This window comes from Hippoglossus hippoglossus, chromosome 9 (assembly GCF_009819705.1).
Source record: "Hippoglossus hippoglossus isolate fHipHip1 chromosome 9, fHipHip1.pri, whole genome shotgun sequence".
In the NCBI taxonomy this organism is placed as follows: domain Eukaryota; kingdom Metazoa; phylum Chordata; class Actinopteri; order Pleuronectiformes; family Pleuronectidae; genus Hippoglossus; species Hippoglossus hippoglossus.
In genome coordinates this window covers 5779765-5807320 of record NC_047159.1, presented here as the reverse complement: position 1 = coordinate 5807320, position 27556 = coordinate 5779765, and the positions used below count along the sequence as shown (strand labels likewise).

Below are 27556 nucleotides of genomic sequence, written 5' to 3'. Positions count from 1 at the left end.
TAATAATCAGTTTTCTTTCCTTTACATATTAATTCACATTTTTTCCTCTTTCAGTTTAAGTGTGTGTTTCGTTTTATATGCTTTCTCTTGATCCGCCTATTGGTCCCTGTACTTACCAGGTTTTCACATGTCATCGATTAATTATCTGTCTGTGTATGTTCTGAATATAAAACAATTGTCCACATGTTATTTGCACGTTTCACCCTCAACTCGTCAGGGACTGCAGATGAAAACCAGCCTGCATGGAAAAATCAGGCACATTTACATGTATGACTTCAGTAGAGATATGAATTCACGTAAGTTGTCTCTTTTAGATGAACATACAAAAAAAAACCTGTTGTAAAATGATGAATAAGATAATATTTTGTACCAGACATTGTCGTGGCAGCCATGACTGGAAGACTAACTACTAAACACAACAGTTCATGACATGATGAAGAAAGTGGCCGGTGAGCAATCCACTGAATAGAGTTAGTATGTTTGCAAGTAGAGATCTGGTGGAAAGACAAAATTGCAGCGTCAGCAGCGATGTGGTCTGTCAATCAAAAAAACAACAACAAACACAGGCGTTACCCACTAGTCGCGAGAGTTTATTCTTTTAAATATACATAGACTTTTTTCCCCATATTAAATTACCCCTCCCTCCCCACTCATCCCTCCCTCCTGCATTTCCTCCCTCGCTCTCTATTCTCCGCTTTCCTCTCTCTCCCCCCTCCCTTCAGAGAGAGAAAGCTCGTCCGACTGAAAAACACACTCTACTTTGTGCAGTATATTGCTTATTAAGACATTTGCGAAAAAACATAAATTAAAAATACTACAGCTCGTCTTTTTTCTTTTCTGCTCCGACGTCAGAATGTTCTGAACAGAATAAAAAAAAGAAATTTTAAAAAAAGAAAGAAAAGAGCACAGTGTCCCTCAGTCTGGCTACATCGCATGAAATGAACTCCCCTGTTTTCCATGACATGCTATGACCCTCTTGCTTCACAGTGGTCTGTACCATTGTAAGTGAAATGGTAAAAAAGAGAAATCTATTCTGTAACGGACGTCCTGAGTTTGATCAAATCGTGTTGGTGCGGTTTTTACTGTGTGTCAAATGATAAAACATCCAATCAAGATGGCCGTTTCCCATTCCGCCCTTCGCTTCTTCTTGCGTTTCATGTCTCTGCTCATCTCCAGAAAGTGTGTGAGTGTGCAAAGGGTGGGGTTGGGGGTTGGGGGGGGGTCATCATCATCATCATCATCAACCCCCAACAAGCAGGGATGTGCTCATTGTTTGTGTCTTTTTGTCAAATCCAAAGCTGTGGAACTGATTGGTCCGATGAGGCGGTCGGAGCTGCAGGCAGAGTGAAGGACAGTGTGATACGGCACTAGAGGAAAATTCAGGTGTTTAAGTCACAAGGCATGCATGTTAACACTGAACTCAGAGAGTCGCCACCAGGCGTTTTCAGCCGTGACGCGTGTGGTATGTGCTGTGATTGTGGGATTTGGTGTGCAAGTGTGTGTTTGTGTGTATCTGTCTTTGTTCAGGTGATGAAAAAGTCCAGCTTTTGACTGCATGCAAACTCCACTGCTACCGCACAAATATTTCAGTTTTTTAATATTTTCAGTGAATGGAAGATACCAGGAATGCCGTGTTTGTTTGAGTGACAGTTTAAATCTCGATTAGAATTTGCAAACGGAGAATACGTGCATCAAAAGTGGGACTTTTCCAATGACCAACAGTGTGTGATATGTGCACGTGAGTCCTGTGTGCATGTGGCATGTCTCATCCAGTCTTAATCAAGTTTTGTGTCCATCATCATTCTAGCAGTCTGTCCGTTCCCCTCCCTCCTCTTTAGGAAGCACAGGAGGGTCCGTGAGGATCGAAGGGTCAAGCTGGGGTCAAACGCGGGGGGAGTATTTAGGGTTTCTTGGCACCTCGGTGAAAGATTTCAGCTCGTAAGGGATCCCCGTGTCCACTTCGATGGATTTGCGGGAGAATAGCAGCCGGATATCGTTGTGCAAGTAGATCTTCCCAGATTTGGAGCTCTGGAATCTGAGAAGGGCAGAAACGAGAGCAGTGTCAGCGAAACACTGAACAAAAACTGTTCAAGTCGCTGAAACAAAGCTGTAAAGGATATTTTGTGAATCACTTATTTGCTGTTTTGCAGAGTTACATGAGAAAATCAATATCAGTTATATCTGTCCATTTAATACTGAGCCTCACCCAGCAACCAGTTATCTGGTTAAGCATAAAAGCTGAAAATATGGGTAAACAGCTGGTGTGGCTCTGTCCAAAGATAACATGTCTTAGCTGGAAGCAATGACAGAGCGAGGCTAGCTGTTCCTCCCTGATTCTAGTCTTTATGCTAAGCTAAACTAACCTGCTGCTGGCTGGAATAGCTTTGTGTTTGCAGAACAAACATGAGAGTGAAGTCAATCATCTCATATCGACTCGTGGCAAGAATGTGAATAAACACACATTTCCCAAAATATTTACCTACTGATGTTACACTGGAATTTAACTGCCAATAGTTTCCAAGCATTTATTGAAAATCTCATGAATATACAAAGAATATACAAGAATTCTATATATTCTGTTCAAGCTTTAAATCAAGTATCTTATAAGAAACTCTGGTATAAAAAGTAAAGCAGCCGGATGAAACCTCAGCCGTACCTGAGATGCATCAGGTAGCAGAGAATCTTCTTCCTCTCTATTGCTCCGCCCCCTGGAGACACCTCGCCTTTCCCCTCCACCCCCTCCTCCACAGGCACCAGGAAGATACGATGGCGCAGGAAGGTCATGTGATTGACGGGCATGTCGCCAAAGTTGTAGGTCACCAGGAACATCTTCACCACAGTTTTGTTGGGATTAAATAAGGTCTGGGGAAGAAAGATGTCAGACCAAAGTCAGCATTTCAAAATAAGACAGGTAGGTTTTAATTTAAGCATAACATTTTTTTACCTGACCCTTAATATGAGGATCCCAATATCAACATGTTGTCTGCCATCATAACTTAAATGTTGTGGTGGCACAGATGAAAAAATGATACGAAACCTGTGCAAAGAATGAGCAAATCAAACTCACCACTTGAATGGTCCCTGCTTTGGGTATGCTATATCCTTTCTTTCCCAGAGGCTCGAGGGAAATCACCCCCTGCGAGAGCGAGACACAGAAACATGGCACTCGATAAACATTCTCAGTTACAGTAACAATGAAATACTGTTAGGTACAGTTTTATAGCTCCAGAATCAGGATCTAGATTAAATGTCCTAATGTCACAACAATACGAGCTAAAGGTGCAGTTTGGCTCTTTGAAGGGAGACGGATTTAATGGCTTATGTATGAAATCATCTCAAGGCTAATGATATGAAAGAGTAAGATTTGGATCAGAATCAAACTTAGACGTTCTCTTTGCATGTGTGGACTAACAGCACCGAATTACTTGTAATGGGAGACCTACTGTCAATAAGTTCCCTCCTCACCCTTCTCAGTGACAGAAATCACATGAAAGCCAGTTACATGGCTTTAGGGCGGCAAAATATGGGCACAAATATAAAAGGAACGGCTCAAGTAGCCAACGACTTTGTTCCCCCCGCTCTTCCCAAAGAACCGTCGAAGAGAATCTGATTGTTGTGAATGCCACATCACCGGCATGAGCAGCAGCGTGAAAGCAGTAATAATATTAATTCAGTTTCTGGTTTGATCTCATACGAAGGTAAAACAATTCATCATCTAAAACACAACAAAAGCCAAAATGAAAGCGCAACGACTCTAAAAATAACTACATTATGATGCAGGCAGCTACACAGGGAGTCACATTATGTTAAGTGTAATTAACAGTTCAAAGAACTCCATCAAAAGACGCCGACAATCACCACTTTCATACAAAACAATTCAAAGTCAACATGAGGCCTGAAGCTGAGAGAGGGAAAACAGCTGGTTTCCAAATGGACCAGTGTAACAGACATCATGGTTCTTATTGTAAGTAGAACTAAAGTTGTTCACATATTAATGCTGGTCCTCCCTCACTTCCTTCATATGTTGCATGATTACATATCGGATGAATGTATAGAAGTCAGTGCTGATGTGGACAGATGTGGCAAAAGGTTTTATGATTTAAACGGGGAAAAGGGAAAACGCATCAGATATTCTTTTACATCTGGTTCTGAAGGAGGAAGCCAGCATCCACTCTGCTGAGGCCAATTCTACAGTTGGTTTTGTTTTGGGTCGTTATTCTGATCTTTAATTTTGCTTTGTCTTTCCTTTCCATGGTTTTTATTACTTTCATACTCGGCAAACAACCCTGCTCTGTGCGATAAACAGTGTTGAGTGTTTGTTTGATTTATTGTTTATGCCTGGCTAAGAGTGCACGTAACCATTCACACACACAAAAACGGACCAGATCTGGCAGATGCACACAGACGAGGACTGACCAGAAAGGGCGAGGGAGCGCTGTGCTCGGAGATGTCGTAGTATGTGACCTGCACAGGCAGGGTGACGTGCTGAGGGCAGTAGGAGCCGCTGGCTCCGATCTCTGCCGTGAAGCCTTCGATCCGGCCAGACGGAGAGAATCGTCCCTTCAGTATGGACTCCTGCACGACAAAGAGAAGAGCGAGTAGATGAGCAGGAGCCTTTAATTGAAACCAAAGTAGTTTTGAAGGTGTGAGCCAATAGGAGGTTGTCTTTGAATTGAGCAACACTGAGGGATCAAATACTATAAAATGTTTTCGATATGTTCACTGAGTCATTTTGACTTTATCTTATTTTCTGGATTAACTGTAAATCTTTGTAATCCCGGGTGAGGCTCTGCAACAATTAGACAAGCATCTCGGCCCATTTAACAACAGAGGAGGACAAAAGGAAAAATGATTTCAGCACTGGAAAGATCGCCAGGAGTTGTTTTTTCAAACAGGACATAGTCAGAAAAACAGCAAAAGCTTGACAATATAATGCAACGTGATCAAAATATATAAAGTTTTTCTTAAAGACACACTTGAAATGTTAATTATAGACTAAAACCTCCATTTAAATTGTTGAGTTATTTCAAAGATTTTTTGGGCATTTGGCCTTTATTGTTGGCACAGTGCAAGTGTGACATGGGGAAGACACACATGCAGCCAAGGCCTTTTTGTTATTGGATTAAATGTGTTTGATTTTAGCCTGTGGAAATAAATTAAATAAAAACATCGATCCTTATGAAATGTCCAAATCAGACCATAACCTGTCCCTGGCTCCACATGATGACATTTAACATTGATTAAAGCTTTGCATCTTGGAGTGACACTGACGCCAGCATTATCTGCGACCTGCAGCAAACTGTGTCTCAGGAAGTTGTCAAAGTGATAGTTAAAATTTTTACCTCAAAGTTGCCAAGTAGTGATCTGCTGATGGAGGATGAGGGCCAGCTGGAACGTGTGGAGCGTCCGGTGTCTGTGTGTCTGCCGCTGCGCAGCTGCCGACTGAATATCACCAGAAAAAACACACAAAACAGACCGGTGGTTAGTGGTTGAGATTACACTAATTTCGCTTTAACCGACATGTCACATGCCTGTGAGCGTGTCTGGGTTTTCAAGTCCAGACACAAAACCCTTTAATTTAGAAGAGCATACAACCTCCCCTGACTCCCACCTCCTTTCCCTGTGTTCCCTGCAGTCGATCTTTCATTGAACTGAACTCATCCTTCCACATGTGCTTACACTTAAAAAGGTAAAACATGGAACTTTTCTGCATTAGACTGACAAACGCATGTTAGAAGTTGTATATTTGCATTATCCCAATTTTCTAAATAAGACAAATCTGACTGATGCGTCTCAAATGGTGTATTTTATCAAATTTTAAGCCAAATTCCGACAATATACCTTTAAGATACTGGTCATTTTAAAGGAAATATTTTAACGAGATATAACATTTTAGTTGTCTGATTTCAGGATCTTAAGTGATCAAAGAAACCAGCTACCAGCAGCTTGGCTCACAGCCACTTAGAAACATCCTGTGTTCGCTGAACAGATTCGGAAAAACACAGATTCTTAACATAGAAATGTTGTTTTCTGGGTTTTTTAGCGAGTTGATTCACCAGGTGCTGTTGGGACGATAATTCAGCTCACTGACAATAATTCCTGAGAGATTAACACTGAAGGAGTCCTACACAGGGGAAGCTCACTTCAACGAGGGGATAGGTGTTGAAGACATCCCATGATCCCACGCTACTTCAAGTCACCAAACGTTGTCTTTTGTTATTGTTTTGATTGGGAAACCCATGACTCACCTTTTTAACCGCAGCCCACTCTTCAGTCGTCTCCCTGACCTTGTGCAATCTGTGGCAGTCTAGAGAAAGAGGGAAGAAAGGAAATAATTATTTCTTTTTGTCAGCGTATATTCCAATTCCTCACTTAGTGTGCACAAAGTTCGGAATATTAAAAATAATGGTCATGCTGGTTTTTTCTGTGCATCTCTCGTAATTGGGCACTTCATATGACCTCTTACTTACTGAGCGCTGACTACTGGACGCTGTGTCATGCGCACAAACATTCCCCATTTCCAGGCTGCAGTTCACACTAAAGGCCACCACGCTGTCAGATGACCCATCACCAGCCGACGCTACGCTACCTGCTGGCCATTTGCTCACAGCGAACCTTTCACTCATGGTTAGCTTTTTGGTATCAGCTGGTCCTCGGTTGCACTGGCTCTCTACAGAGCTCGAAGGTCTTTGTCAGCTGGTCGCCTCATCACACTCGATCAAAACCACACAGGGCATTTTCAGGGCATTAGTATCCCTTCTTACCTTTCTGTGTCTTTAAAATATCTTTTTCTAACTGTTATTTACCTAATTATCACCTGTGACTGCCTCGCTCTTATATTTCCACTGTCCCTCTATGTCTCTCCAGTTTGTGTCCTTGAGCCTGTCTTGCATCTATCCGTTTCTCCCTGTGCTTCCCTCACACAAACACTCAACGTCTCTCGTCATAATGATCCCACAACTGTATGAGGCCGAACTGGTGAACCCTATTGTGACCATGAGCACGCTCCCCATCCCACAAACCCACACACTCAAAGCTCTTTCTGGCCACCCAGTGTTCAAAAATGGCCAATTCACTTCCAGAACCATTTTTTACAGCCAGATGTATGTATGTATGTGTGTGTGAGAGAGACACACACACACACAGTACACTCGTGTGGGGGAACAATTGACCTTCCCTCAATGGGCTTTATTCTGGAGCTACTCAGCCTGTTCCAGTGTGGCGTGATGAGTCGGCCATCAGTTCATTCTTGTACTTTTATTTGTTCTCTTTTATTTGTTCTCTTAGTTCCTCTTTATTTACGCCTTGGCCCCTTTTCCAGGACGGTCACGGCTCATAGATGTCTTACCATCAACCACTCGACTTTGGACAACTACTCTTAAATCTATATTCAAAGTCTTAGAGGCCTCCGTGTAGAAAGGGCCTTCATGTTGTGAGGCTTAAAAGCATGTTATTTGCATGTAAATGTGCACATGCTGTTTTTAAATGGATGTGACAATAAAAATCCACTACAGCCTCTTTCTAGCTGCAGTTAATTAGAGAAATAAATTAGAAAACCAAATAATTTAGCTGTTAATCTGAAAACTGTTTTCCTCAACTATTATATTTTATTAGGATATGTAGTTTGACACCATGGTTGTCCTGTTATTACAGTCAAGTAGCATAACGTCAAATGTTAGCCATTAGCTTGTACAGGAGTTGGAATATTAGGCTGATGCAGTTGTGGCAAATTACAAAAACACATATATGACGCGTGTAGGTGAGTGTGCTCACCTTAGACCGGTCCCATGCAGAGGGCAGCAGGTGGTTCCAGTACGGAGCAGCTTTGGCATCAGTGCTGCGACATGAGGCAGGACCAAGTCCTGGAGCCAGCAGTGACAGCCTGCTTCTCTTGGATGTGGAGGGTCCCTCATCTTCTGAACACGACTCCCCAGTCTCGCTTGGGGAAAGCAGCCTCTTTTTGGCCGGCCAGTGACCTCCAGAGGATAGACGGTGGCCATTACTGCTGGGCGTTTTCTCCCAGGGAGCCAGGCCATTAGAGGAGGACGAGGCAGCCTGGGTGGCACTTCGCTCAGGTGGGGAGGATTCAAGTCCAACTTCCCATTCAGTTGCCTCCCCTGGTTCCTGCAGCTCTGTGTGGTGTGGGGGAGAGAAGGGGCCTGGGGGACTAGTGGGACTGGCAGGGTTGGGAGTTTCGTATGTGGACATTTCATATATGTGGGGGCTGGGCTGGCCTCCAGATGAGCCATTACTACAGCTGTCATGTCCAGGGCTGCCTAGAGAGAAGGTGGGTGTGCGGCCCCCATTAGGAGACTCAGTCCTGGCGGAGCTTCCAAAGGAGTGGCCCTGGTCGTAGAGATGCCCATGTGGGTCGCACATTGGGGTCGATTTAGGTGACAGCGGAGCAAATACATCAGGAATGGGCTTATCGTGATTGTGCTGAGTAGGGCGCCTGGAGGGGGTGTGGCTTGGGGAGAGGGGAGGAGATCTGGGTAAAGGCCCCCCCTCAGAGTCTCTGTGCTCCATCTGTGTGCAAGAGAAAACAGAACCAGGCCCACTAGGACCTGTCGCTAACCCTATCCCAACATCTTCAGCAGGTACTGGCCCACACAGCACCCCTCCCTCCAGTTCCTCCCTGTCTGAGGCATCTCCCAGGTGAGGACGCTTATAAGTCAACTGAGGCTCCTCTAGCCCCCGTTTCACACCCAGCCGGACAGGTCTCTGTTGAGTATCAGTGTTGGATTCTGTGGAGGTAGAAAATCCCCCCAGCTGGGAGAAAATGGAGAGCTGGTAGACCTTTTGAAGCCGCAACTCCTCCTGACCAAAGTGTCTAGGCGCCCCCGGTCTGACCCCAGGGTCTATGCTTTGTGTTGGTGCTGTCGGTGGAGGCAGGTCTCCCTCGCGGGCTGGAAGCTCTAATGGAGCCTTTTTGTGGGCCAATTCCACGTGAATGTGCCGCATGGTTGCGATGTTGGAGGGCAAGAGTCTTGACTAAGTTTTGTGCAACCGGTCAAGTAGGTCCTCGGGAGAGCCAGGAGGCAGAGCAAGATGTTCCACAGGAATAGGAAGTCCTATAGTTCCTGCTGTGATTTTGTCAAACACAGGGAAACAGGAAGTTGAGCTGCACAGCACCTGATGGGAACAAAATACAGTTTTACTATTTAGGACTCCTTTCAAGCAATAGCACACTTTTGCTTTGACACTTGGCTATGTGCAACAAACCAATGCACAGTGCAAATGCCTGTTAGCCTTTTTTATCACCACTTGGAACCTCTCTCGTGAAGCTGCTGTAAATCAGCTGTCCCACGACTGTTAGCCTTTGACTTCCTGACTGATGTCATGACTTCAATATGTCATTGTGTTATCTGAACAATTTCTGTCCTGAGATTGTATTCTTACCACAAAAACAGTGGGGAAATCAGATACTAATCCCTTCTTACAAAGTTCCAGCTTTAAAGCAGTATGAAAATAAAGCTATTTAATTGCTTTAATGTGACATAGTGAACTGCGGGAAAGACATAAGCCTATTGTGTCTCAGGTCTAATTTAGTAATATATTGAAGACATTGCCCAAGATCTGCATCTCACCTCTGTGCGGGTCCTTGTCTAATTCTGCCCGTGTGGACAAGCTGCATTTGGCACAACATCTGGAAGTTGTGTGTAAAATGGTCTACAAAAGGAACCCGTCTATCTCCATGGCAGCTGCCACAGAACAACGCCAACATCCCAAGATAGGTGACCAGGAAACAGCAAAGACCCCAGAGGAGGCAGGAGTGAAGTTGGTGGGCACAGGAGCTATGACCTGCAGAGAAATGAAAGTAAAAGTTGGTTTGTTAGAAAATACATTAGCAAGAATAAGAAAGTTTTCATTTGTTTGAAGCATTAGAAGTTACAAGTAACTTGTTCAGGCAACCCGTTGGATCAGTCCATATGAATTAGATTATCTACTGTTTGTTTAAAAAATACTTTTGATCAAATCATCACCCTGAGGGATAAAACTAACCAGAGAGGTGGAGTTCCAGTAATTGAGGAGGTTCTTGAGAGGAAATACTTATACACTAGAATTGGATGTAACTCTACTGGGGCTGCCTCTGCGATTGGCTGATAGCCAGACACACCCTCTTCGGTCACCTAAGCCTGGGGTGTAGCTTGGCTATGGCATCATTACAGGGTAACTCCACCCAAAATATCTGAACAGACAGAAACACATAAAAATAAAACAAGTCAATTGTCAGACTGTTGCTTTTTATTAACAACTAACTGTTACTAACATGGGACAAACACCGTTTGTGTCAGATACATATGTCTGATGTATACATTTTAAATTATCCAAACCAAAGGAAGCCTCAGAAACGCCCTCATATCTTTCCACACCGCAGTTGAGAGCACAAATAACATGCAAACGCGACAACTTGGGTTGTCAATATTTAAGTTCCTTACTGGTCTTTAATCCTCATTTGAATACTCAACAAATAGGGAGGGAGAAGTATTATTCTCATTTTCGGAATGAAACAAAAGGAGGAGCCACTGATGGAGCCGAGAGTTGATTCTTCTGTCGCTAACTTGGCACTGATCGGTGACAGGTCAAGAGAAGTGGGTCATTTCCGACCCACTTGGACCAGAACTTGGGAATGTGGGGTGGGGAGGTTGTCACAGCGAGCAGTCGCCCTGGCAACCAGTAGCCCAAGGATAACAGCTCCTTTGTGCATGGCGACAAAGACGGAGAGAAAGAAACAGAGTCATGGACGGAGAGAGAGAGAAAAAAAAAGAGAGAGAGGTGGGGGGGCAGGATTGGCAAAGATGCTCCTCCAAGAAATTATCTGCAAACACAAAAGAAAATGGCCTCACAGACTATAAACACACTGTGCGGCCTGTGTTCTGTTAACCTGAAGCTGGCCATTGATTGAAACTTCCAAAGCAACCAAAAGCTTGAAATGTAAAATGGGACAATATCTCTCCATATTTAAGAAAGCGAAAGAAACTTCCTGGATCTGCCTGTTTATCTGCATTAGTTTAAAAATATAATGGGATGAGCCCCACCCCTTCACAAAGTGCCATGGAAATCGGTTCAGAAGTTTTTTAATAAATCCTGGTGACACAAACAAACAGCAATGAAAACATAACCTCCTTGAGGCAATAGATAGAGAGAAACGCAACTGGTTCCCATTCAGACCTACATTACAGCAACTAGTTACTTCACGTTTTTGTATTTCCTTTTGACGAAATCATGATGACGCAGGACGAGATCAGTTACTAACGTAGAAATGATGACAAAGGCCAAAAGATCACGTGTGAGGAAAGAGAGCAGGAAGTGAGAAAAGATGAATGTAATTAATGAGAGTTGTTCATGTGTATTTTCCACTAGATTGAAATATTATTGATAAATATTGAATACCTGGTGTTGAATAAAATCAGTGCAACGATCAAAGTAGGCGAGTAATAGAGTGTTTTGTAAAAACACAGTCCACAACTTGAACATTAATAGAGTGATCATCTGTTTAAGTTGAACGAAGAATAAGAGATATCCTGACAGAGGATATAGAGACCTGCAGACTTTTCACCCCCCACCACCCTTAATATTTCTCCGGGTGGAGGACTCTCGACAGCTAAATCCGAACTGTCCCAGTCAAACAGGCATATCTGGTTAATTTAAATGACAAACTATTGGCAGCGACACTTATCTATGAGAGTTCAGTCAACATAATACAAAGAGTATCTTCCTCTTGTTTTTGTCCCCGTGAGGACAGGTGGACTCTCCTGAGCGAGTGCCCAGGGGAGGACATGGGGAGTGGGGGGATGGGGAGGAATGGGAGAGGAGTCAGCGGGTGAGTATTTATAGTTATTGCCTATGCCTGTGTCACAGCTTACTGTGAGAACCCAAAGGCTCCTTTAGGAAACCCCACTTGATTTCTGACCTTAATTTTAACGAACTGAGCAGGAGGCCTGCAGAAGCTTCCCAACCCCTTTTTCAGATTGAGTCCAGCACCAGGCACAGGAGGGGGGACACTCTGGCTTCACCCCAGGAAAGGCTTCAGGTTCCTGGGGGACGTGTGCTGACTTGAGAACTGAACAATTTTTTATATTCCAAACCAGAACACTTTCCTAAATATGGGTAAATAAAACAAATGTCATCTCGTCTCATCTGTTTGCTAAATTCCATTACATTGAAATGTTATCTCACATTTCCTGAACGCTGCTGACGTGAAGCACAAGGATGTGACGCATCACTAGCAGGCCAGGTGCAATTCTTGACCTGACATCCGTGGGAACATAGGAAATGGACCCGCAGTCATTCAGAAAGAGTCAGAGCGAGAGTAGAAATGAGGTCAGATGACAGAGAATATGACCAACACCTGACAACAGGACAACCAGACAGAGAGAGGAGAAAGAGAAATTTATCTCCACCCATACAAATGAGTGGAGATAAATTAGACCCTAAAAAAGACTGGCTGGGAAGAAACCTAACTCTGGCTCATCAAGTTTTACACGTTCACACTTTAGGGTTATTTGCATGCACAAATGAGGAGGAGAGACAAATGAGAAAAGAGAAATTCAAATGGAAAAAGCATGAAAACCTAATGTAATGGAGACCCAAGAAAGTGGTGTACAAGACCAATAGGACCAATGGAAACAAATCCATATTAAAAAAAATAAAAACAGTCCAGTGTTCCTTGGCCCAGGCTTCGCTCTGGATCACGATGAAAGTAGAATGAATGCTTACAAAACCATTAAAATAAAATTTGCTAATAATCAAACCTGGATAATTACTTGATAGCTGCAATAATTAGGAAAATGAGGTGGGACAATGAATGGCCAGCTTCTTCCTATTAAGACGCACAGCAGGATACAAGCAATGTCAACACTGTGATGACTGTCTTGGAAACAGTTTTTCATGAGGATATGGTTACTAGATGTCATAGTGGAGTGAAACTAAAGCATCAGCGAAACACCAACGCCCTTCACCTGTGACTGTACCTGCTGCGGAGCCTTCAACGAGGAGATTTATCTGCTGAGGTGTGTTAAAACATGCATGTGTGTGTGTTCAGAGGAATGCATGCACGCCTGTGAAAAGCACCATTGTGTGTCAGTATGACACACACACACACACACACACACACACACACACACACACACACACACACACACACACACACACACACACACACACACACACACACACACACACACACACACACACACACACACACACACACACACACACACACACACACACACCTTAAAGGTCAAGGAAGACTGCAGTCAGGAAGTCAAAGGCTAACAGTCGTGGGTCAGCTGATTTACAGCAGCTTCACGAGAGAGGTGGCTTCCAAGTGGTGGTAAAAGGCCAACGGGCATTTGCACTGTGCATAGGTTTATTGCACAGCTGATAAAGAGCTTGTGAGACTGCAACGCATCATCACTTATTGGCGTGAACCCTGTAAACACACACTTTCCATTCGGAGCTCTGCTGACGGTGGCTCTGACCCAGAAAGCAGCTCTCAGTGACATGAATGGAGGTGGAGGGGGCAGAGTTCACAGCCAGCATCTATCCTCAGGAACTACCCTGACATTTGGCCCATATACTTTCAACACCCAGATGACGCATGCAAACACAGGCGCACACAGAGCACAGGATTAAAAACACCATTGCCTGGTCTCTTTCAGCAACTAGGATCACACGCAATTCAAAAAATGTACCACGGGGGAAACAACGTTTACAAGAACTTTTAACTTTGGTTTCTTCTACTCGTCAGAAGAGCAACAGATGCAGCCACTGCATAATTTATATATTTTTTCTGTGTGCTCTTTGACATTTGCTCTACTCCACCTTTGAGAAATAGTTCATGGGAGAACAGCTGATGTTTACTACTGTCTAAATCTAATGTCTAAATTTACTTTGCTTGTTTGTTTTAATATAAAGATTTGATTCATATCATATTATACTTTATACACCAAGCGGAGTTGCAAATTGTGGCAAAGTAAAACAACAATTGTAATATGTTCTTCTTCCCATTCAGGGATAATACTGTAATAACATTTTGAATCATTTCATGAGTTCCTCCTGCAGCAGCCGTGGGTTCGGTTCCGACCCGACCCTTTGCTGCGCGTCTCCCCCCTTTCTCTCTCCCTGTTTCACGATTACTTTCCTGTTGACGAAGGTGGAAAAGCCCTGACAAAAATCTTAAAACAAATATTCCCCCCAGGATTTTTTACTTCACCAGGCGTACTTTTGGCAGCAAATGAACGTGGAAATCTGGGTGTGAGCAACAGCGCGAGAAATTAAACATTGTTCATCATCATTTACAAGAGCTGGTTAAAAAGCGACAAAGTTCCCCTTTTACATAAAAATTTGTTCAGCAGCAAAGGCAGATAAAGCCTTGTGCAGAACCAAAAACTATAGGGTACGACGTCTATTCAACGTAAAATTGGCTTTCAGCCTATAACAGAGGTTTGATAGCATCAGCATGAGGTTAGCAGCTCCCAAACTGCCTTGATTGTCTCATCAGCTTTAAGCGGAGCCCCACCCAGCCCCAGGCCTGTGCCTGGGGGCTGATGAACACTCACACACTTGTGTGCAAATTCTCAAGAAAAGTTGCCAAGTGGTGCTGCAAAACAATCACCTGTTGATTAGAGTACAGGAGCCAACTAGTTTTTGATATCTGATGTCACTGTGCCACTGCTCACTGAGACAGCGGGTTAAATGACAGCTGATTGTGTGTGTGTGACAAATACAGAAGACAGGAAGCAGCAAAGAAAGACAGAACGTGACGGAAGGAGAGAGGTTGAGTCGATTGAAACTGATAAACCTGATCAAGCGACACACACACACACACACACACACACACACACACACACACACACACACACACACACACACACACACACACACACACACACACACACACACACACACACACACACACACACACACACACACACACACACACACACACACACACACACACACACACACACACACACACACACAGCTGAGGCTGGGGAGTCATGGCAGACTGAACTAAGCTGGCTCAGTGACATAGTTGCTGAGAATGCTGTTTGACACGGGGTCCCTTTCTGTCTCACCCTCCCTCCCCCCTCTGTCTATACAGTATGTCCCTTTCATGTAGCCATTTTAGGAGACGTTGAGTCACCCATAGCTCAGCTGACAATGTGACAGCAATCAACAGGAGCAACTCTAACACAAGTGACTTGACAGCCAGGCAACTTGTGACACTCACCCTCCTGAGAAGATGGACTGTATCTCTCTGCCTCACCCTCCTTCCTTCCTCTTTTTGTCGTCTGCGGGCTGTTGACGTGTGGCTGCGCTGGCTTTTCAGTCTCTCCTCTTCTTGTGTTTCTACGTCCACTGGGTCAGGCTGCCTTCTCTCGTTCTCTCCACTCTCCGGTTTGTTGCCTCTCTTCCTTCCTCCTGCAGAGGTGGTGTTGAGACAGACGGAGAAATGTCACGTCGTCCTGCCTCCATCTGCTTGTTTAAGTCACTCTCCCCCGGCACTATAGCTGTCTTCTCCTTCTCCGAATCTTGTTTTCTTCCTGTCTACCTCTCTCCACCCTCAGTCCCACATACACAAATCAAAACCCCCTCAGCAACTTTCACCCCCCCCCAACCAGTCTTGGTCTTTTCCCCTGCCTCTCCTTTTCTCTCTCGGGCTTCCCCCTCCTCTGTTCTCTCATTCGTGCCCCTCCAAAATATCTTGAATACAAAAGCCACTCCACATGCTAGTGTTCCCCCCTTTCCTCTCCTCCCATTCGTTCTCTTCCTCTATCTACTTTCAGGGCCCTCCTATCAATCCTCTCGTCGTCCCACCCTCTTTCTCTCTCGCCCTCGTTGTGTGTGTGTGTGTGTGTGTGTGTGTGTGTGTGTGTGTGTGTGTGTGTGTGTGTGTGTGTGTGTTTTTCTTTCTGTCGGTTTCCTCTCAGCTGATAGAGCAAGGTGTGCTTTGCTTTGCTCAGCAGTGAAGGCATACAGGGGAAAGAAAAGGGTAGGGGGGAGATACCGCCAGCTAATTGGCTACAGAAGAGGGGGGTCAGCTCAGGGGGAGGGATTCAGAGGAGGGAGGAGGCGTGGCATATCGTAAACCACGCCCACTCATCCCTGCTCGGCCTGTTCTGCAGAGGAACCGGACTGAAGAGCACTTTCCCTGGTGGGTGGGTGGGTGGGTGTGTGTGTGTGTGTGTGTGTGTATGTATGTATGTATGTGTGTGTGTGTGTAATGGCAGCTTCAAGCCTGTTTTGTGTATATAGTAGTTATGCGTAAACTTTTTCTAAAGCTTACCAGCCACATTTCTAGTTGTGTGTATGTGTGTGCTTCAAAGAACGACACCTTACAACAGAAGGAGTTAACGCCTCAGAGAATAAAGATACAAACATCTGTGCGTTTCAGCCACCACCCCTTCCTTTGCTGTTTAAGCGGTTTTAGACAGGAACTCCGGAAAATTGGATCCAGACATTTTCCAGAATTGGCCTTTCACAAATAAAGAATGCAGCAGGAGATTGTTCAGGTCAGACATCTTTCAGGCGAAGGGTGGCACCTGGGTTTTGAGCGCGAGGCAGGACATGACGTATAACCTCCACACAGAAAATCACGTGTTTTTGTTACCAGCCGTCGGCGTCTTCTATGTATATGGTGACGCTTTTAATTTTCTCAGTTTGATATCCGCCGTGGAAACATAATTAACACACCCGCTGTAAATTTCGATACATTGTCCTGCTGTATTTTCACATGGGATCACTCACACTGGATATTAGGGTGTTGGCAGGAAAAGTTGACTCAGACATCTGCGTTCTCAGACACAGCCACTCCGGCATATGTCAGGCAGGAGAATGTTAGGACTTCAGTCTGAAAGCAGCTTGAGTATCTGTATCCTACACAAGCTCAATAGCAGGCGGAGTGCAGATAGAGAATGAAGTGCATGTGATAGAGAATGAAGTGCATGTGAAAAACTTTATCAGCTCAGTACCAGGAGCAGCCCTCATCCACGTGTGTACTGTATATCTTGCCGTCTGTGAGCTAATAAGGAACAGCATGTTGACGAGGCAAGAACTATTTTCAACTGAGTGGTGTGGTCAAAGTGCGCACACACAGCGGGAGCTAGTGCATCACACGCTTATTTCACCGCACACAAACACACTGTACACAAAACACACCAAGTTGTCAAGAACAGATATTTAACACACCACTTCTGCCCGGGCCTTCTTGTTACAGACACAGTGACCCTGTTATGCTTTATCCTTATATAGGAAACCAGGGTTGACTTGAGACAAAACTATTGATAGCTCTTTGCCTCTGTTGTTTTCAGCCACTGTCTGCCTCTTCTGTCTTTCCCTCAATCCTCATCTGAGTCCGTCTCAAGTTCCGTTTCTACTTGTTTCCAAAACAGGACGAAAAGTTGAGTTGGTGCTGAGCTGCAACATTATCACAGTAATGCAGAATGAGTTTTTCTTCACCTACTCATTTAAAAGCTTGTTCTATGCAACCAACAATCCAAAACCCCAATATTTTCAATTTACTATCATATAAGACATTTAAACACTAAGATTTGAAGGGGAAAACTTAATCCATTTGAATAAAAAGTGACTGAAACTATTTGAAAATGATCAAAACAGTTGTTGATTGAGTTTCTGCCGACGGAGTAATCGATTTATCAGCCAACTGCTTCAGCTCTGCATACATGTCCTTGTAGATGTGTGTGGGAGGATGGCACACTTGTTTTGATGAGTGTGTGTGAACAGTGAAAGTGTGCAGAGAGGAGGTTTGAAAAACAAGACACGTCTCTGGCTACGTACCTTCAAATATAGAGATGAGGGGAGGGAGGAGGGGAGGTGGTGAAGGGGTAGAAGACAGAAGACAGGAAGACAGACAGAGGAGAACAAACTCTCAAGGGTGATACTGAAATAAGGTTAAGTTTCTCCTGTCTAATAACCTGCTTCTGACGGAAAAGCTTACTAAAAAATACACAGAGTGTAAGGAAGACTTTCTGCTCGCAAGCAGCACTGTTTTCAAAAGCTTGTGTTTCTGAATACACAAACACACACTCACACACTTCTGCACCTTTAAGAGCCTGCGTGGCCTTCCATATTAGGAGAAAAGGGGTGTGTCCTCTCTTTAAAGACCCTCCTCTATTCAAGGGCGCCCTTAGTGCAGCTGAGTAGAAAGAAGCATTGAAAACACTCACTCACATTCCATCAAGCACATGCATTGATGCAATCCTGATGCGAGAGCAGGGCAGTGTTTGTTTTGACGATTATAAAACTGCGGCAGGTTGGATTCTCAATCCTAGCACGTGTAACGCCGCGTCACAAGACAGACACTAGGCCTTGTTTTCTGAGGCCTCTCAAAGTGACACCAGCTGTATTTTCTATTTTTTGGGAAATGGGGGTTACCCATCCGCTCTAACTAAACAGCCACAGCCTTTTAAAAACTTCAGTTCGACTCCACCAGCCCCAAAAACCTCCTTGGGACAATCAGTTAGTCACAGTTTTCATTGAGCAGTTTTAGATATCGAAAACAAGGTCCAATTCACCCTCCTTCTTCTGGGAGGGGGAGAACAAAAGGGGGAGAGGGAGAGGAGAGGTGGAGGAAGGGTGGGAAAAGAAAGTGTGTCTGTGTATTGGGGAGAATACACAGCGTGTTTAAAGAGCCGTAGATCCCTCTGTGTGTGTCGGAGAGTGTGTTAGTAGTACACACATGGAGATGTACAGTGTGTTCCAGAGGGGAACACAGCAACGCCAGGAAAGCTCCAATGTGCTGCAGCAACTTTCACAGCTAATATTTACAGGGAAACTACAGCCAATGCTGTGTTGACTTGCAATGTGTTTGATTTTACTGTAACGTGTGCGTAAATTATGTGTAATGTAATAAGAGATGTGTTTTAGGAAGGCTGTCAAGCTTTATTTAAAGCTAATGCTATGAAAGACCCGTTCCATGTACAGTGCTACACCAGGATTATGGTTGGCAATTTAAAATACAAGACTTGCTTTTTGTCATAAACTGTTTTCAGACATGAACTCTGTAAAATGTCAGAAAGATGGCGTTTTCATCCTGAGATATTGCTTTCTATTCTCAACATTTCAGCCTGTACACTTTCTGTCTTCAGGCAGAAGGTGGATTTTACAGTAGATGTGAATAAAATGCTTACCTGCCAGTTTAACTGCGGCAACCCCATCCAAAATCCCTCAGCAATCTTACCAGATTATCAGATAATAAGTTTCCGTAGATACTTTCCCTCCCCGAGTGGTTTCTTTATATTTACATTTCTAAGGCGAAGTAACAATCTGGTGAGATGAACTGTGAGTGGAAGGGCATGTTTGACCAGCTGCCTGTTGATAAATAAGCTCTACAAGCTGAAAAGAGACAGAGAGCCCATTTAAAGTATAATCATTTTACTTAGCTGCTCAGGGAAAAACTGAGTGTGTGTCCTTTGCTCTTTTTGCCATCTCAGTAAATTGGCTGCTAATATTGGACCTATAAAAACTCAGGTTAACTTTATGATTTGGACCGAGGTTTAAATTGGGCAGATGCAGAAAATATGCATCCCTGAATATAGACTATTTGTTTGTCTGTTTTAAACACAGGAACAGCCAAATAAAGTATTCCTGAAATAAGTTGTATTTGTTGTGCCGTGACCTGACACTGATGTCGCTCTATGGAAAGCTGAATCAAGTACGACCTGAAACTGGACTTCAGTCCTGACTGACCCCTAGAGACTCCAAATCAATCTGTAGCATTAAGATCATTTTGTAAACCCCCCACACTCCTGGATTATTTGGTCAGATAATCGGCACAGATTCCTCCAGTCAGGAACGCCCCTGCAATTGTCGGAGGGGGAAATCGGGTCCAACATCGGCCCAATTATCCTCCAGTGTGCAGCAGCCTTTATCAATCCAATATGCAGCAGAAAGGAGAGTTGACTCACTTATGAGAGTGCAGGAACTATTCTTTTGCGTATCCTGTGATTTCTGATTACATTTATTCCTTCCATTCACAAGATCTGACGTTCGCTCTCAAAAGGAAGAGGAGATTTAAAAAAGATATGTGCAATCAGAAAAGCAAGAGACAAGAGTGCTCTGGGAAGAAATGTGAAGATGGGGAGGAGTAGTGGCACCCTGAGTCTTGGTGACAGGCCGGGCCAGCTCAGAGGATGGAATGTTCCAGAGAAATATGTTGCCTATTCATGGAGGACAGGAAATAAAGATTGCTCGCTCTCCTTCTGCACCTCTCCTCCCTTTTCTCTCTGTCACTCCTTCACCCTGAATTCAGCTGCTTGTCTTTTCACATATCTGTGTGTGTGAGTGTGTGTGCTTCCTCCTCTCCTCTCTTCTCCTGGCCATTGACTGTTTCTTGTGCATCTTCCTTCAGTTCTAGAATCAATTCCTTTTTTCCCCTCTTTCATGCTTGGGGAACTTGCACAGCATGGGGTTGAACCACGACTGGTAGCGGGTGAAAGAAGTCTAGCCTGCCATCTGGCTGGTAAAAAGGGAAAGAAAAAGTTGCCATCATTTGCTATGTAGCATACTGTCTCTATATAATAAGCTAACCTGACTGATTATTAGTAACTAGAAAAAGCAGATGGTAGAGAAAATTGTAAAAGTACTTTCAAGCTCATTTATAACCACATTTGTTGCTGTGTGATCATTTTCCACCAGAGTGAGTAGGAAATGAGAAAAAACCAACGCACAACTTCACAAAGAACTTACAGATAAGACCATGAAGTTCGATGAAGCCCGTGTTTATGGGCACACAACTTAAAGAATGGCTCATCCATTCTGGTTTAGTAGACATTACAGGGTGGAGGGTAGAGCGAGAGGTCTGGCCGGGGTTAATCCTGAGATCAGTCCAACACAAACACACACCTACACACAAATACACACACGCTTGCAGTCGTTAAGCAGCAGTTATTAACGAGAAGCTTTGGGACCAGGAGAGTTGCTGTTCTGTGGTTGAGTCTAAGGCCATGTCCACATGTACAGTGGTGTTTTGGGTGGTGATTTGGCCTTTTGAGCATCTGTACCAAATTTCAAGGCAATCCTACCGAATATGAATTCACTTAAACCCACAAATATCGACAACTAGGGTACAAGATACGTGAAAAGTTTGACCTGTTGAAATAGATAAAATGGATATTTTCGCCTCATTAAAAACAAAAAACTCCATCCATTATACCTTAGTTTTACAAGATATCACAATCTAGACGAGGACAAAGCAAAACGACTACAAACGCTCAAACGAGCATGCCGAGCCAGGAGGGGGCGATAGTGTCTACATTAACAATCAGTCAAAAACCAGAGAAGAACACTGTGGTCTGAGTAATATCGCGCGAGGCAGACTGTGAATGTCGGCAATGTGGTGCAGTAATGCTAAATTTAGATGCAATTAATTAGACCTAGCAGTGCTAACAGAGTAAAGAAAAAACTGAATATATGCACAATTGTTGTTGTAGTTTGTGGTGCAAATTACTCATTGTTACATCATTGTCATGTTTGCAAAAATACACAGAAACTGTATATGAAAAACTGCACTTTGGAAGGTGATCTAATTTTTTGCTACTTAAACCTGTGTTTGCGTGTGGACGAGAGGCACACACTCAAGAGGAAAAAGTTTGTTTTGCAAAAATCCTCATTAATGTCCGCAGGGCGTAAAGGAGAATTCAGGTCAGGAGGGTAGACATTCACTATTAATGACACATAGCTCTGATTTGCACAGTCAGGTTGAGTGGCACAATAAATCCCTTTGAGTCAATAATGCTCAGGCTAAGGTTGTTCCCTGGCTCTAATGGCACTAGAACAGCCAGTTAAACACGCAAACCTTTACTTCAGCACAACAATGAACCACAACCACAAAAGAAAAGGCATCATTTTTATGTACGCCTAACACGAGATTAGCACTCACTTCACTAACGCTTTAACTGTGGAAAACAAATTCACACGCACACATGCACAGCCCTGTATTGCTTTAAGGTGTTCTGTGTACACCACGGCTTTTAAACTCTCTGGGAGGACGAGGCATACTGATGCATTCAGGCCTGCAGGAAACACACCATTGTGTGTGTTCTTTTATATCAGGAAAAACATGACTGGGCAACTGACAGTTTCAACTGAACCCTTGAAGTATGTACTTCCAGTTCCAGTTCAGGTTCATGCACTGGCGTCAAAAGGCTCCTGATCCACGTTGGATTATTTCCTTTAGGTCGTTCCTGCTTTTTTTATTTATTTATCCAAACATGCAAATCCAGTATGTAAAACAATATGATAAATTAATTTCCGACAGTGGGTGTCACAGTTTTTCAAAGGGGAACATTCTTTCATTCTTTATAAAACTCAATTTAAGTGACAAATGGTGCATGCGAAGGCCTGATGCTGTCATACACTGTCAGCCTCCTCATGATGGAGAGATGGGAATAAAAGCAGCACAGAGAGATGGAGGGCTTTGATGCTGGATGAAGGGAACGAGACAAATGACCGTATAGTGGAGAGTAATGGACAGAGGAAGCAAGACAAGGACGAGAGGGAGAGGGGCAGAGAGGGAACAGGTCTTAGCTTGATAAGCTCTATGTTGACCTATATAATGCAAAGAGACACATCTGCTTTCCAGCATCTACTCGTTGATTCTGGTTGTTGTATGGAAGGTATATCAACAGACTGGCTCAGGCTATGTTCAGTCCACTTAGTGGTATCAACAACACCCGAGAGGCTGTTTCTTATTTATACTAATTTTACTAGTGAGTGTAAAAGATTGTTAGTGAAATGCAAATATTGCACACAGATGCAATGGTGAATAAACGGTAATAACTTCCATTTCCCACAGCCACATACAAACACTGTACAGAGCTTAATTTTGCCTCTCGGGGTGTAATGTCAAACCATGCTGATTTATTCAGCAGGTGGTACTGTCACCTTGCCATCATCCTCTCTGGAAGTCTGTTGTCAGATGTGTTTGGATAAGGCCGAGCAGACTGCCACTGAACAAAGATGGAGTACTAAACAGGACAGAAACTTCCAGATTGTCTGATGCTGGTTTCCTACTATAAATGAAACTTGAGAGAGAGAATAAAGGAAGTGAAAGAAGTAGTGCAGTCTCTCTATAGCTGCTTTCAGACAAGCACTGAAGCCCAGACATTTTCCTGAAATTATCCAGGGGCGCTGTGTGTGTGCGTTTTTCATGCCAGGGCCCTTCGCATCAGAATATATACGTCATATCCTTCCTCCCATGTGCTCTTCCCACCCCTCACCTGAATATTTTGACATTTTCCTGCTGTTGATAATGAATCTGCCCTGAAAAATGTCCTGCTCCGTTCTTCATATGTGAAAGGCAAACTCTGGAACATGTCTGGACCAATTTAGGGATGTTGTGTCTGAAAATAGCTTTTATTTGAGATTTCTAAATCCTCAGATACCCAAGATAGTACACGTCAATTCTCTCCATTTTGCAGGTTTTACAACTGCAATGATCCTCAATGAGGCAATGTGTGCTAAACCTGATTTATATTATTCTACTACTACTGAATACTTCATGGAGTTATGGGTTTGTGGCCCTCTTTTCCCTTATTCATTCAAAAGGTTATTCAGAAGCAATATATTGAATTGATATTCAATCCTGGCTTAAGAAGCCTCATCATACATGGTGGTGCACCAGTGAAAACGCAGATCGATCAACTAAGATTGGACCTAATACAATGAAAACAGTAAAAAGCCTTGAAAATATGGTTGACCTCATACCTTATTTGATCTTATGTTTATATGTCAGTAAATTCAGACAGCATATGAGACAATCTCCAGATGCTCACTTATTGAAAGCATCCTTGAAATTTATTGGCTTTCCCTTCCATGCCCTAAAAACATGTTATTAACCACAGCCAGTCAATGCTCAAAACACTCGGATAACTAGCTCCTCTTATTGACAGACTGTTAAGTAGACTAACTGACCTTCAATGGTAAGCCTCAAGCTGGGTTTAGTTAGTGTGCAGGTTTGTGTGTGTGATGTGTAAAGAGCAGAGGTAACAGAGTGAGGGTCTTAAGTCAAAGGTGAAAGGATGCAGCAGTCGGAGCTGCGCAAGTGCTATTTTAGGAGCTCGGGTATAAGCTGTGATTAAGTAGAGTGAAAACGTGATTTAACACATGCATGGTCTCACACATAAAAAAAGGATCCCTTGCTTTATCGCCTTGAAACACTGCAGAAGTGACAACCAGAGGGACATCTTCACAGTGGAGGCGTTCCTTTCCAGTCTGTGGAGTGTGAGGACATTTGGTTATCATTAAGGTGGAAATGACGTCGAGACGCTCGCAGTTAATGTTGCCCTTTGACCCCGACCTCTTGTTAATTTTACGTTTCATCTCGACCTGCCAACGTTCCGTCCCTGAACTGAGCCGAGGTATCTTCTGGCAAACAGCAGCGCTCTCACTCCGCCATTAAAAAACACATTTTTCATCCACTGGGCTTCGAATCGAAAGTGAATCAGGGAAGAGACATAAAAATGATCTTTCATTAGAGTTGCGTCATGTGAATTGGAGGGTCTTTATTTTAACACAGCACTGACGGATCAATAAGGCTTACAATGACATTCAAGAGAATCTCCTGAGAAAAGGTAGCATTTCTCTATTTTCAGACAAGAAATAGACTAGATTCTATTCAGTCTGTGAGTCACCACTGGTTCTTAGTGATGGCTTTGTGTTTATGCATTCACATACAAATGCTTGCATGACTATACATTAGTGGATAGCTCTCCTTCTCTTAACCTCATGTATAACCCTTAATGGTGAAATATCTTTGTATTTGAAAAGAGGCCATTGAGCTCACATGTGGATGCAAACAAGATGTGCACGTACACACACACCTCCCCATCACATACACACTGGAGATCAATATTGCCCCAGAGCATTGTTGAGTACTGGATCTAACCCACATAATCATCTGTAATCTCTGACATCAAATCCTGCAGAGACACATTGGAGGGCTGACAACAAGCCTTCATCACCTCAAAGCGTTTTAATAGCTAGCTAGCCACACACACAGACACGCACACACGCACGCGCACACGCACACACACACACGCTAAAAAAGGAGAATTGCAACCATGCACCATAAACACTTAGCTAGAAACACACAAGAGTTAAACATCATTGGTTGGGTGCACAGAGGACGACAGCTTTAATGACGTCCTTTGGCTCGGATCCCTTAATGTCACACATTGTCAGCTGATCTACACGTGCATAAGCTGAACTGCAGGCAAGAGGAGCCAACTGCAGGCCAACGTTTGACTGACGCTGTAACACTGTTAGTCTGGGCCTAATCTATTCAGACAGAATCAGGAGAGACTGGGATCTTATAGTGTTACAGGTCTCAAGTTAACGTCATATTGGCCATAATGTACAAATCTAAACAGCCTAACAAGGCACTGGTGGCTCTATATATTACCCTGAGAAAACACATGGCTACTCATGACCACACTGAGATTGAATATATTAGTAATTGTACATTTTGAGTTTGTTACCCTCTACCTCCCTTCTCCTCTGATGTGAGAGCGTTTTCTCAGTTTCTTTGTCTCACCTGAACAGACAGACCATCTTGGTTTTTTTTACAGCATAAAAAGAACTGTGTGACTGCGCACAGGACAAGCCCAGACCCAGGTCCCGCTGAACAACATGCACCTCGCCTGTAGGGTTGGTTAGAGCAAGGATCTGCATGACGCCACACTCAGCTGAGGACAAAGCCCACTGGTTTCTCGCAGACAGGGAGGTGGGGAGGGGGGTGTGACTGTCAGACCAAGGCAGGGACAAGAGAAAAAAAAGAGACAAAAATGTAGACTTGCAGATGGATTTGCTGCATCAATGTGTGTGTGTGTGTGCATGTTTGTGCAGAAATCTGCTATTTGCATGCATGTGACAGCTGGTGGATTGCAGTGTGCTGTATGGGTGATGTAGAGTGAGGGTGACTGCATATACACGTGTGCCTAATGTGTATGTCAATGCCACCATGTCCTGTCTTACACGACAATGGGAGGAAGTGCACTGCAGCTGAGCGTAATAACACTGCAATTACTGACTCTTAACACACTATAGGTCTTTTATGCTGTAGCGAGGGTTCAGTACCCACATCATCATTGCATAATGCATAATACAATACCACCCAGTGCTATCCTTTCTCCATGTAAGCTTTACAGTGATCACCATCACTCTACCCACTGGGATACAGTCATAATCTCACAGATATACACAAGTGCTGATTGATCCAGCCTCCATCCCCCTTGCACAGCCCAGATCTGCACAATCCCAAAGAGGGCAGGAGTGTGTGTGTGCAGTGCAATTATAATCAAAATCAAATATTCACACATGCATTTTGATGTGCACGCGAGACACAAACCTATGACTGTGACCGATGCACGGATTCCTCCATCATTTTGTCAGGGTGCATGCACGAACACACACACATAAAGGAAAGGGAGCAGACAAAGCAGGGGAACGCCCCCCTACACCCTGCAAGATGCTGCTGGCAGGACATCAGCTGGCTCAGGCTGGATTCCACTCATTCTTTTGCTCACGTTGACAAAGACGGATAATGACAGTGATGATGACCCGCGGGGTGAAACATTTACCTGACACCACGAGGAGAGATCTCCAGACAGCCTTTGTGTCAGTGAAGTTCCCCCAATGCCAGGAGACTACAGAGGAGCGAGCTGGCTAGAGGTGGTTTTCAGAGGCCGACTCACCTCACAGGGAAACGGGGGAAGTCAGGAGGGGAAAAACTCGGTGTTGGATGACGCGTCCGGGTGTTTGGCCTTTTTCTTGTTTCACCTCTCTGCTGCGTTGTCACGTTCCCGGTAGCTAACGCTCGGTCCCGGAGCTAAACCAAAAGCCGTTAGCCGCTCGTAGCCGTGGATTTGACGGGTGGAAAACAACGGGGCAGTTTCAGTGTCCTCTCCCCACATCTCTCGCTGGCTGTGCCGTCCACGTCCCTTCCTCTCTCCGCGTCTCTCTTCGTGCTCGCAGCTGTTTCCGTTGTTTCTGGAATTCCTCCTCTGGCCCTTTAAGCTACAGCGTTTCCGGGGTTTGCCAGGGTATATATCAAGTAGGCGGGGCTTCGCGGCCCAGCTGAGCGGCCTGTCATTTAGCCGATTGGCCGCCCTTATTCCCCTCGACCAATCGGCGCCCGGGGCATTAAGCTGTGGTTAAAACATGCAGATCTATTCAAACGATCCCGCTCCGTGATTGGACCGTGGATTAACCCAGGAAACGCCCAGTACACGTGCTTTTTCTCCCCTCCCATCCTTCACTGTGAAGAAAGGCTGTTGTAGACTTTGTCATTTTTAATTAAAAAATCCTCAACAAACCGCGTTACACACAAGTGAAGAAGCGCCGAACAAAAACTTTATTCAGTTACTGACATTTAATAAAACAACACATTGCAGTGGTTAAATGTGCAGTTATCCCCCCCTGCTTTTCTTCCGCTTGTACAGAAAGGGCCATGTTGTCACAGAGCTAAGAATAGATGAGCTACACGTTGTATCCCCATATTGCTTTGCGGCTGCACTGAGCTCCACGCCCA

The 27556-nt window shown here is 44.1% G+C and overlaps 1 protein-coding gene across 2 annotated transcripts; it reads right to left on the bottom strand.

Moving 5' to 3' along the window:
• Nucleotides 1–956: 956 nt before the first annotated feature.
• LOC117767991 (protein FAM214B) lies at nt 957–27043 on the bottom strand. 2 transcript variants are annotated; one of them, XM_034595997.1, is made up of 9 exons: nt 26721–27043; nt 9588–9801; nt 7774–9132; nt 6249–6307; nt 5343–5442; nt 4417–4575; nt 3068–3136; nt 2657–2862; nt 957–2035 (listed from the first exon to the last, which is right to left on the bottom strand). In XM_034595997.1, the coding sequence occupies exons 3-9, from the start codon at nt 8959–8961 to the stop codon at nt 1882–1884; spliced, it is 1935 nt and encodes a 644-aa protein (XP_034451888.1). In that variant the 5' UTR covers nt 8962–9132; nt 9588–9801; nt 26721–27043; the 3' UTR covers nt 957–1881. The 2 variants fall into 2 exon arrangements, with proteins under 2 accessions (XP_034451888.1, XP_034451887.1); XM_034595996.1 differs by lacking the exon at nt 26721–27043 and adding an exon at nt 15239–15862.
• Between the last annotated feature and the right edge of the window lie 513 nt (nt 27044–27556).